The sequence below is a fragment of the Spinacia oleracea genome, chromosome 6, assembly GCF_020520425.1.
Source record: "Spinacia oleracea cultivar Varoflay chromosome 6, BTI_SOV_V1, whole genome shotgun sequence".
Taxonomy (NCBI): Eukaryota; Viridiplantae; Streptophyta; class Magnoliopsida; order Caryophyllales; family Amaranthaceae; genus Spinacia; species Spinacia oleracea.
The window spans coordinates 4,469,154-4,481,914 of NC_079492.1; the positions used below are offsets into that span (position 1 = coordinate 4,469,154).

The following is a 12,761-nucleotide window of genomic DNA, read 5'->3' on the forward strand; positions in this document are numbered from 1 at the left end:
TTACTTTGGGAAGACTAGTATCGGACAAGACCTATGAAACTTTACTGTAAGAGATGAAAATCTGTCATAAGTAAATTTCATTAAAATTATTAGACACTAAATCCTCAATACCTGAGTGATTTGAGATTACTTGTTTGAGAACTGGTTGCTTTGACGTTGACCAACCGTCGCACCGTAAAAGGAGGCTATAAAGGCAACGCTCAGGTAATCACCTATCAAACGAAGTCTAATCTCAAGATCACAAGATTGGGATTGTCCTCCCATAAATCGGGATGAGATGCTTAAAAGTTGTACAAGGCCACTCGGAGAGCTAGAAACTGTGAAATGCATGGCCGTGCTCGGATGAATCATAGGCTATGATTATCTGTCTATTTGATCAGTTGAACTCTGAAACCGAGAAACACCTCTGGACATAATAAGGATGACAACTCTTACCTTATGTTCAAGAGCAAGCATCGAGCGACAAAGGAATTAGGAAATGCACACTTGTCCCTAAGGACAAGTGGGAGACTGAAGGAAATAATGCCCTTGGTCCAAGTATGCATTCTATGTTAAGTCTAATAAATGCGGTTCAGTATTAATTAACAAGTTAATAATTCAGTGAGATCAAGTGAGCTGAATGCCTAGCTAGAGGCCGCTTCAGTTCAAGTGGAATTAATGATATTAATCCACAGCTTACTCTTGACTGAACCCGTAGGGTCACACAAATAGTACGTAAACGGATCAAGTATTTAATGGCATTAAATACTCCATCTATGGATATTCGGAATCGACGGATCTTGGTTTCAGTGGGAGCTGAGATCGTCACAGGCAAGAAATGAATACTCCGGAAACGATGATATTGCCGGAAACGGAAATATGGATCGTATCGGAAATATAAATATTATCCAAGTCGTAGATGTTGCCGGAAACGGAAACATGGTACGTATCGGAAAATGTTATCGGAAATGGAAATATTGCCGGAATCGGAAATATTGCCGGAAACGGAAATATTGTCAGAAACGGAAATATTATCGGAATCGGAAAATAATTCCGGAAACGGAAATATTAAATATTTGTTCGAAACGGAAATTAATTCCGGAATCGGAAATATTAAATGTTGTTCGTATCGGAAATGAATTCCGGAATCGGGAATTTAATCGGAAGCGTATCGTACGAATTAGCATCGGACGAGGCCCGCTAGACGAAGGCCCAGCACGAAGCCAGGCCATCGCCCAGCGAGCCGCACGCAACGCACGCCTCGACCAGGCCCAGCGCAAGGCCAGGCCCAGCCAAGGGCGCGCGCGCGCACGCAGCACCGCACATGGGCTGTGCGCTTGTCGTGGGCCGCAAGGCCTGCGCGGGTGCACGGCTTGTGCGATGCGTATGCCGGAAATCCTAATTCTATTGGGATTCGTGCGAAGATTAAAATCCTAATCTTATTAGAATTGCTTTGTTATTTAGAGTCCTAATAAAGTTCTAATTAACAAATCCACATCCTAGTAGGATTACAATTCCTTTTCCATACCTCTATAAATAAGGGCCTAGGGGTCATTATTTATACATAAGTTTTCAAGTATTCAAAACTAGGATTTTTAAGCAGAAAAATCAGCCATAACTCTTGCCCATTTAGCCGAAAATAATAGTACCTTAAGGGCGATTCTAGTTGGTCAATCTTAAGGCGGATCCGGACGTGCTGTGGACTATCTACGGAGGGACGACACTTGGAGTCCTAAAGACTTGTTCTTGTTCGGTTCGGGCGCAGCTAGGGAAGGCACGCAACAAAGAGTATGCATCTTAATTATGCTATATGATTATGTGTAAATAATATGTATTCCTGGCTTAATGTTTTTTTCCGCATGATTTATGAATTGTCATATGTATCATAACCTAACAGATAGCACATGTCTTCCGCTTTCTATTTAAGATTTTAAATGCAATCATGAATATCATTATTATGTCAGACTTATTATATCGTATCCGCTAGTAGCAACTGCCGACATTTCAGAACTTCATATTAATACAAATACAGGAAAATTAGGGAGAACAGAGGGAAAATCCGGCACTAAAAACAAACAAATTTTGAATATGCCCTATTTAAACCATTTCAACCAAATATACAATGGAGGTCATTACGGTTAAGTTCAATTGAATTTGATATCCAAACAACGAAAATCTAACTAAAACTCAATCCAACAACTAACAACTAAAGTTCCCAACTTTTAAACCAAACTTATCCACAAATTCAACAATGATGAAAGGGGAACAATCACTCCAACAAGAATTACAATACCCAGTTGAAGATCAAAAACTGTAAAATAAATAAATAAACAAACAAAATCATCATATTAAAAACATAAAAAGCCAGAAAAGTTCATCATCAACTTAAACAACCTAGAAAAATTATCATTCAAATTCACAAGAAAAACCAGACTATTCCACACTCCATGAAACTCATTCGAATTGTTAATTTAAACTCAACTATCAATTCCCTGACACTCTAGCTAACAGACAGGAAAAATCCAACTGATTGCAACAATCCAAATCTAACCCGCTTGACTATAATCAAAAAATTAATTGATCAAACAAGAAATGGCTTAACCAAACTTCAAATTAAACACAATAGACAATCTAAAACCCAAATTTATCCAGGAAAAAAAATCGAATTCAAATATGAAATTGAATAGAACAAATATTTCAAAGATCAAAAAATCACCTGAAAAAGAATCTTGATTCGTTCAAGAGGCGCTACGTCAGTTTTAGCGATGCCGCCGGAAACTCCACCGGCGAGAAGCTCCTTGGAGAAAACAGTCATGGCTCCGACAACTCCCGCATATGAGAAAAGGAAAATCTCTGAAGCTGCTCCAGACATTTTGGCCTTGTTTGGCAAATGGCTTTTTGCTGGCTTTTTGGTTGGCTTTTGGCTGTTGGCTTTTTGATCTGGTCAAACAGCCAAAAAATGTGTTTGGTAACTGGCTTTTTAGCTTGCTGAAAAGCTAGCTTTTCCGCCAAAAATGAAAAGCTAGTAACACTAGCTTTTTGGAGTTGGCTTTTGGCTTTTCACTATCTAAATTACTTTTTTGTCCTTGTTTTTTACTAATTAACTAATAATTAATAATTAGTGATTAGTGATTAATAATTAGTAATAATAATTAATAATTAATAATTAATAGTTAATAGTTAATAGTTAATAGTTAATAGTTAATAGTTAATAGTTAATAATTAATAGTTAATAGTTAATAATTAATAATTAATAATTAATAAAATAATTAATAATTAATAATTAATAATTAATAATTAATAATTAATAATTAATAATTAATAATTAATAATTAATAATTAATAATTAATAATTAATAATTAATAATTAATAATTAATAATTAATAATTAATAATTAATAATTAATAATTAATAATTAATAATTAATAATTAATAATTAATAATTACGGAGTATTGATTAATGACTAATAACTAAAAGTGAATAACTAATTAATAATTAATCATTAATTATTAATGATTAATTAATAAATTATTAATTATTATTAATTTAATTATTATTAATTATTAATCATTGATTATTACTCCGCAATTATTAATTAAAATAATAATTTATTAATACTATTGCAAAAATTAATTTATTTTTAATGTATATTTATTTATTTGTAATTACGTTTTACTCCGTACACAATACACAGTATGTATTGAAAAATGAATAAAAGACATTAAATGTCCTTAAATGTCATTTTACATAGCTACAGCCAACAGCCAACAACTGATTTTACCAAACACATTTGTAACCAATCCATAGTCAAACAGCCAACAAAAGCAGCCAACTTGAACAGCCAGTCAAACCAGCCAAGTAAAACAGCCGACAGCCAACAGCCAACAGCCAATTGCCAAACAGGGCCTTTGTCTTTGATCGGCGAAACTCAGCAGAAACTGGGAAGGGAAGATAAAAAATGGAAGCACCGGGAGGGAGAAGAGGGAAGGGGGAAACCCTACAGAAAAAATAGAGAGGAAGGGAAGCAGTGGGAGAAGTGGCGCCATATTAACGGTTGGATGAAGAGTACACGTGGCACAATCTTGAAATAAGGGCAAATGAATAGTATAAAGATATGTGTGGGGGCAAAATAGGCAGCACACTATTGCTGCAATAGTAACTACAAGTTTGTATGTTTTAAAGTGTTAGGATTATTCTTGGTTTTCTATTTTTTGTATGTTATTGTTCTTTGTTTATCATTTGCTTTCTATTTTTTTATAGTTATCGTTCTTTATTTTTTTGTACTTTTTATTCACAGTGGTTTAGGGGGTCTTTTTTTTCTTGAAAACTTCTAACCCTTAACGGAAAATTCCTGACACCGCCACTTATACCATGAAACCACATGCATGCCAAACATAATTAACAAAAGAAAAATCTTTTTCCTATGTTGATGGATCACTTACATAAAAAGGATTTCTTTGAGAAACCTACAATTAAAGATAAAATATGAGGGTATATATTCCACTTTGTATCATTTCTCATTTTAGTCAATTTTGTGGTTGCACATATACGCAGGGGTGTCCACCTATCCAAATTCAGATCTGACCGAAAATTGAAACTTTGAAAACTTAGGACTCGGAGACCGGAGTGGAAAAACCAGTCCAAAACCCGGAGCAAACCGATTTGGATCGGTTGTAGACTTCTTTCCATACTTTTTAAATTTTTTCTATAAAGCATAATTAATAAAACGGTTTTTTCATGAAATGCCCCTGGGGTTTCACGAAATTCATCAAATACCCCTGCGTGTTTCAAAATACATAGTCTACTCCTGTTTTTCTCGTATTGTTCACCAAATACCCCTATTATGACTTTCCGTTAGTCCTCCGTTAAGTCATATTTATAATTCACCAAGTACACTTAATTATAAACTTATTGCACAATATACACCTATTATTAAACTTATTTGCACCAAATACCCAAAATGCTTTTAAATTGCAGAATTTAATTCTAGCTGCGTATGCTATCATTAATTTTGTGTTTACACCAAAATCTAAATACGCATGAAGTACATTATAAGCACCAAGATCAGATGGCCATAATAAAACGACAAAACCAGAGATCATCAGATTGGGTGTTGCCATGCCAACTGCAAACATCATCCTAACATTGAAATCAAGCTATGAACTATTTTCAATTGACCAAAATTCATCAAAATTTTGTGTTCTAATGATCCTACCAAAAGCCAACCTATCTACTAAGGTTCTGCTAATGATCCTATCAAAATTTTGTGTTCTAATGATCCTATCAATTCACCAAAATTGTTTTGTACTATGTGTCAAGAGGAATTTACAACTCTGAGTTTATGTAAAAGCCAACTATCAGTAATGACAGAGAATGATTATTAATTTGACAAATGATGTGGTTTTTCAATTTCCATGATCTCTCTAAATCCCCACAGAATTTTCCCTCCGTGTTGATCCCTGTGATAATAACATGTTCATACATATCAAGCAAAAACTTAAAAAGAGGCACCAGTAGTTATCGTATTATGTCGAAGAAGCACAGACATCAGCCACAAGGAAATGAAGTTGTTTTCGCAAATGCAGTATCTGCAACAAATCACAACCGCGCAAAATTGCTGAGTCTACCACAGAAGATCTTGGAAAAGGGACATACCAAACAAAACTTCCACAGCACTGAATATTTGGCTCGCGTCACCTAAAATAAGACCGAACATGGTACCACTTCCACGGCACTAAGGTTCTGCTTATGAAATCGCTGCTTGCTTCTTTTATATGGAAAGAAAAATGAGTATATATATGTGTTTAACATCAATTATACATGCCCAATTACATTAAACAAATCACAAACGTAAACCCCCAAATTCGAAATCAAGGGTTTGGCTAACAAAATCGACTCAAAATTCAACAAATTTGAACGAAATCCAGCCAAATTTGAACGAAATTATGTAACAGATTGAATTTAAATGGTAAAAATTACTCTCCCACAAAATTTCTTGGTTTAAGGAGAAAATAGAGTTTCTAGGTTCATGATGATGATGATCGACGATGATGATGATATGAGGAAGATAGTGCACTGGGTTTTGGGAGAAACAGAGTTATGATGATATGAGGAAGATAGTGCAAAATCTCAGAAGAATTGGGCAAGTTTTTTTCTGTTGAAATCATTAAGAAAAAAGAAGAAGGAGAAGAAGAAGAAGAAGAGAGAAATGGTGGGAGATGGGTCGAACAGCAGAGAGGGGAGGAGAGAGAAAAAAACTAAAAAAAAAAGTTAAATGTAGAATAATGGGTGAGTAAGTGTATATAGGTAAAGTAACACTAACGGAGGACTAACGGTCGTTAAGTCTAGGGGTATTTGGTGCACTTTAAGTTTAAATAGGGGTATACTATGTATTTTAAAACACGCAGGGGTATTTGGTGAATTTTGTGAAACCTCAGGGGCATTTCATGAAAAAACCGTTAATAAAAAGAACTTCAATTAAAAAATCAAGATAGTAAAATAATGGCAATTACGTACTTGTGTTGGTCAATAGGGACTTCTCCCATCTTTTTTTGTTTTGTTTTTGTTATGGATATCTTTTAGTGCACCGTAATAAACCTATATATATACACACAATAGGGTTTACACCAATAACATAATTTTTTATTTTTACTAAAAAAAAAAGGAGTTTTAGCATAAAATAAATTTGAGATTATAACAAACTGATACAGATTAAAGTTTGTGTTTTAATGGATATCTAAAAGTGAAAAAAGAACTGTTTTTTTTTTTTGGTTCTACTATGAGGAGTTCCCACCGCCTTCGGCGAGTGGACTAATCTCCCGAGTGAGTTTGCATGGGTATCTCGATGGGAATCATCCCTCCCAGTAAAGATTTTTACCCGAGACCTTGATTAAGAAGCAAGATGCCCTTAACCACTCATGCCAACCTCAAAAAGAACTTTAATTATTATTAAAAAAAAAAAAAGTTTTAGTAGAGGAAATTAACACCACACCTCCGTATTGTTATGTTATAAAAAAAAAGGAGTTTTAGTAGAAATAAAATTAGAGTTTAAAAGTGGCTTATTGTATGGATAAAAGTTGTACGGTGAAGAAGGTAGAAGATTTGATTGGTAGGGATACACAGAAGGGTTTGAACATTCCCTTGAATGATTTGTTTGTCTAGTTTGTACTCCGTTAAGTCAGGGTATAACTTGATCAATTTCTACAAGAACTCGCTTGGTGGAGTGGCTAGCTGTTTGGTTGCACCGATATATGTTCCTATGCCTACGAATAAGGCACTGTCATACTTGACGAGGGTGGCTACTGTGGCACGAGGGTGCTACAGAGGCACTGTCATACTTGACGAGGGTGGCTACTGTGGCATGGGGAATTTGGTATGAGCGGAACTTGGTAACACATCAAAGTAACCAGCATGCATCAAACTTTGTTATGAGACACTACAAGTCTGTTAGTTGGCAACAGCCTCCTGAAGAGGCGACTTTCGGTGATTGTTAGGGACGGGACGGGACTGTGACTGAGGGAATTGTGGTGCGTGCAGGGTGCCAACAGATGTGGGAGGCACTGGTTATAACATACGGAGTACTTTGTGGTGCATCAATCTTTAGCTGCACCACCTTGTACTTAATTAATACAAACATTATACTAGTTCAATTTATGCAGATCTAGTTACGCAAGTATGATGTTCATCAGCACGGATCAGTATGCCTTACTGCCTTAGTACTTAAACGTTTTACGTAGTTCAATAAATTCAACATTACAACCAAATCATTAGCAGATTGAAACCGAGCAAAAAGTATATAAAAGAGTTTACACAGTACACTACACAGACCATGGTGTGTGTAAATCCCCATTTATTTCTACCATATTTCTGCAGTCAGCAGCACCAGCCATATTTCTGCAGTCAGCAGCACCAGCCATATTTCTGCAGTCAGCAGCACCAGCCAATGCCATATTTCAGCACTCTTGTATCTGTGAAGTGAAGCAAGAACATGAAAACGAGATACAAGTTTCTCAATCTTATAACAGCAAAGTAGACAACAAAACTACTTCATTTGCACACAAACATATCATATCCAGCAAATTAGACAACATACTGATTTCCTATAATACACTTTAGTAATTATCAAAAAAAAAACATACCTTTCCTTCTTCCTTCCTACTTAGGCTTAGGGTGCATGGTTGGTTCCCCATGGATAACCTCGTACTTCCTCGTACCATTGCCAAACGGAACAAGACTACTTGAACACATTACACTATCAAATGACTTTGGCACTCCAGTTATATTTACATACTCAACTGTCTTCTTCCTCAAGTTATACCAGAACAGCTTTTCATTATCTTGCTCAAAAAGGACTTCAGAACCATCCTTTGAATATGCTAATGGCTTCATGTACTCAAAACATCTGATTACATTGGGTTGCGAGATGGACACCAGTTTTGTCCATGACTCTGTCTGATAGTCAGCCATCACCCACAAATCAAAGCTTTCTTTAGGGTAATGGCACAGAATACAAAGATTACCTCCTTGTAGACCAAGACTCATGTGGAAATTTGTGTCAACATAATTTGGCTGTTTAACAACCCTGCATTTCTCCACTCCAAGATCAAAAGCTATGACCAGATCTGAGCCACTGTACAAATTGGGGCTTTGACGTGCCACCCAATGCAAAGCACCATTTGCAAATATCCCATAGCATGGATTGCAAACCAAGTAAGAAAATTGCTGTATCAGTTTCCTGCTTCTCGTTTTCATACTGTAAACTTCAACTTCAGTATCAACTGTTCCACCTTTGAGCCGGTTGTGCTGTTGCAAAATAGACACTACCTTGTAGTCATCAGTAGTAGAATCATAGCCAAATCCATGAGTTAAGAAATTCTTGACATGAAAATCAGGGTGAGGTACTTTTTCATGTTTGCCAGTGCATGGGTTCCACAGAGCAAAGTTCTGGTTCTGGTTGTTACACAAACAGATCAAGCCATTACAGCTGCCCACAATATCAGTATATTCTTTATTACTTAAAAGTGGGTGATTGATCTCAATGGCTTTATCAAGCAGCTGAGCCTTCACTGATAAAAACCTTTCCCCTTTAAGAATGAGCAACAAGCCACTGTCGTCACACTTCTTCAGAACTTCAAGATGCATCTTATAAAACTCTGGTCCATTGATGAAATTGTACCATGTCTTGCAAACACATTGAGCCTGCCCAAGGGTCTTAACAGGAAGCTGAGAAAAGATATAACACTGCACCTTCACAGGAAGGGCTGCTAAGATCATCTTGGCACCAATGTATTCTGGATCTAGTAAACTTCCACAAAAGACTTCTGTTCCAAACAGTTCTGTTGGTAATTGACGTATATTTACCTCCCTAACTAATTTCTTTTGAAGGTTATACCAGATGAACCTCTCATTATCTAATTCCAAAAGAATTTCACTTCCATTCCTCGAGTATATCAGTGGTTTAATCAAATCATAGTGATGAATTGGTCTTAGCTCAGTAAGTGAAATAATCTTGCACCATTGAATATTATCACTCATCATCCAAATATCAGCACCACGTTCTCGATACGTGCAAATGATACACAGGGATCCACCTATGAGCCCCAAGGTCATGTCGAAGTGGATGTCACCGTATTCTGGTTGTTCCACTTTTCTGCAATTTTCGAGCCCCAGGTCAAAAGACATAATAAAATAAGAAGTAATAACCAGATCATGTCTTTGGCGTGCAACCCAGTGCAAATTTCCATTTGCAAAGATGCCCGAGGATGCATCGCAAAGAATGGACGAAAAACATTCAATCTTTCTCCAATATCTAGTTTTCAAACCATATATGTATGTCTCGGAGAAAGCAAAATCTTCACTATCTGTGTCCATAATGTCAACATAAAACTGCAAAATTTGGACTACCTTGTAGTCATCACTAATAGAATCATACCCAAACCCGTAATTGACTGTTTGGACAAAATCTGAATCCTTTTGGGATGTGCTTCAATCATAGGTAGGTTATAATAAGCTCCAGACAGCGGATTCCAAATGGCAAGGTCTTTTTTTACGTTAGATAAGCAGAGTAAGCCATCACACGAGCCTACTATATCAGTCCAACCAGCAGGAGTTGTTAAAGGATGATTGATCTGCAGTGCTTTGTTCAGATTCAGATCAACAAAATGAAGATTTTTCGCACCAATGATAAGATTCAAGTTCTCATTGCTTTTTCCGGACACCTTAAGATGTAGTTTAGCAAAATCAAAATCATTCATAACATAATTCCATTCCTTAAACACACATCTTAATCCAAAAAGTGTCCTAGCAGGGAGACGAGATAATACATTAAAAAATAGATCATCAGGGAGTGTCGCCAACCGACTATCTGTTTGCGCATTTCTGCAAAGTGTTGCCAACCTCTTACACTCTACATAATCCTGACTGAGCCTACACAGTACACACCAGTCATCAATTCATTTGAACTAACAGAAAATCAATCTACTTTCACACTTTGCTAATTTCTTTATCCCTCTCAAACTACACTCTATTGTACAAAGAACAAGAATAAAACCATTTATCACAAAGTATCGCCAACAAAACACAAATGAAAAAAACGCACTTGTTCAACACATAAATCCAATGCTGCAAATAGATTTTAAAAAATTAAATACAAGATATAATCAACAAGAAATCCATTCAAGAAAATCACAAGACAGGAAGAAGAGGAGCTTAAAAGTGTAGCATCATTCAGTTTTTGATCTAATTCTTCTACAATAAGATGGCTGAACACACAAATACACACACCTCATTTTTCTCCTATCAAAACAATTGTTTTTCAAACCTAACATAAGAATCACTATCAATTATCAAACATGAATTGACGCAAAATTCACTCAACAATCCATCAAGTAATTCCAATTTTCAGCAGAAACCAACTTGATAGCTAAAATTAATTGCAACGAAATCATCAAATTCAACACTAATCCAAGAAACCCTAAGTCCAAACACACAGACAACAGACAACAGCTATGAAGAAGATGATAATACAACATAAATCGATCGCAAGGTAAAAAAAAGCAATAGTTATACTAAGAATTGGAAGATAAACCCTGATTAGAGGAGAGAGAAAGAGAGAGAGAGGAATCACCTTGGAGGATTGAGGGGTTTTGGGGGTCGACGATCCATCTGATTATTTGGGAGAAATCGCAGAAAAACTCAATCTCAGCAGTTTACTTCATAATTCATATTCTGAATCCACACTTCACCTCAATCTCAGCAGCACTGATAGTATACTGATCAACCCAGAAATCCAGAAAGAAGAATGAATCCTCAATAGCTAAACCAATGAAACAGTATGCTTATTGCTTAACATGATATGCTTAATTGCTTAAGATGATATTTAGAGTGAAGAATGACTGAATGAGGAAGAGTTTATTAATAATAATTCTTCTTTACAGAGTGCAAAAGGAGAGCTTAAATAATAAATATGGATTTTTCATGAAATACCCCTCAAGTTTCACGAAATTCACCAAATGCCCCTCAACTTTCAGAAATTCACCAAATGCCCCTCACCTTTAATATAATACCCAAACTACCCTTACTAATGACGCGCCGTTAGCCTACTTTTCTAATTCACCAAATGCCCCTACAATGTAACTTATTTCACCAAATACCCCTATTTTAAAATATAATTCACCAAATGCCCAAATATCCTTACAAGAAGACAAAATTGAAATAACAGAATTACTCAAAATTCTGATAACAAAATTGCATACATTGAATTGAATTCAATGGAATCTTCTAGAGCCATGTCATCAATTCATTCTCCTTTCTTTCCCAACTTTTCTTCACACTTGTTTGGGCCTCTGGTAAAATCGAATCCGAAAATCGATCTAAACCCAACCCAAAAATTCTTGGTCTTCGTGACCCGTAACCCGATATTATCCGAACCCGATCAACCTCAAAAGTCAAAAGTAATGGGTCAAAATCCGACCGATTCAAACTGTAGACTAATAAATGAGATTATCATAAACTTTAAGCATAGTAAACACCTCATTTTTATTATTTTTGTCAAAATCTATTTTGTCTAAACATGGTGAAAATATCGGCAAAAATATAGGTGGAAAATCTTGTGAAAATGTAATGTATGGTAGTATGCAAGTGCTACGTTGTGAAAAAATGTATGTGGATAATGCATCTTCCAAGTCTGGAAAGTATATGTAACTATTAGCCATTTACACCTCCTCTTAGGAATTGAGGATTTTCAGTTAACTTCGTTTCCAACTGTTTTTTGTCAATTTTTGCATTGGTAGGAATCAACACCCGCAAATTGGTAAAATCTTGATACAATCGAAATAGTTCCCATTGATCTAGATGATAGGCCAACTTGGTACAAAAAGATGGTCTACCCAGCTAAACAAGGTGAATATTTCATTTAATTGGGAAGATATTTGCTTGAATTCGTCAAATTGACTACTAGTTTTCTGAATCATGGATTTCGTTACAGGTACCGGCTTTAGAACACAATAAGAAGATCATCAGAGAGAGTATGTATTTGATCAGATACATTGATGCCGACTTTAAAGGACCATCACTTTTCCCTATTGTAATTGAAGTCTTGAATGTCCAAAGTCTAATCTAATAAATAATATTTGGTCTGACATTTGAAAGTTGTGCCTGTAGGATCCTGCTAAGAAAGAATATGCAGAGGAGGTCAACATGTGTGAAATCTAACTATGTAACATACCTATGCATAGCGCGCTCTAACTATGTAACATATATGAAATCTAACTGCAGAAAATA

At 35.7% G+C, this 12,761-nt stretch overlaps 2 protein-coding genes across 2 annotated transcripts; both read right to left on the reverse strand.

Moving 5' to 3' along the window:
* Positions 1-7,654: 7,654 nt before the first annotated feature.
* On the reverse strand, positions 7,655-11,408 carry LOC110794094 (F-box protein CPR1-like). Its single transcript, XM_021999046.2, has 3 exons — positions 11,107-11,408; positions 8,120-10,406; positions 7,655-7,948 (listed from the first exon to the last, which is right to left on the reverse strand). Exon 2 carries the CDS (start codon positions 9,849-9,851, stop codon positions 8,136-8,138), a length of 1,716 nt encoding a protein of 571 aa, XP_021854738.2. The 5' UTR covers positions 9,852-10,406; positions 11,107-11,408; the 3' UTR covers positions 7,655-7,948; positions 8,120-8,135.
* On the reverse strand, positions 9,881-10,768 carry LOC130462880 (F-box protein CPR1-like). The gene is made up of 2 exons (XM_056831848.1): positions 10,764-10,768; positions 9,881-10,406 (listed from the first exon to the last, which is right to left on the reverse strand). The coding sequence occupies exons 1-2, from the start codon at positions 10,766-10,768 to the stop codon at positions 9,881-9,883; spliced, it is 531 nt and encodes a 176-aa protein (XP_056687826.1).
* Positions 11,409-12,761: the final 1,353 nt, after the last annotated feature.

Bases quoted from the DNA above. Each gene is read 5' to 3' on its own strand.
- LOC110794094 (XM_021999046.2), bottom strand. From the start codon at position 9,851: ATGGACACAGATAGTGAAGATTTTGCTTTCTCCGAGACATACATATAT.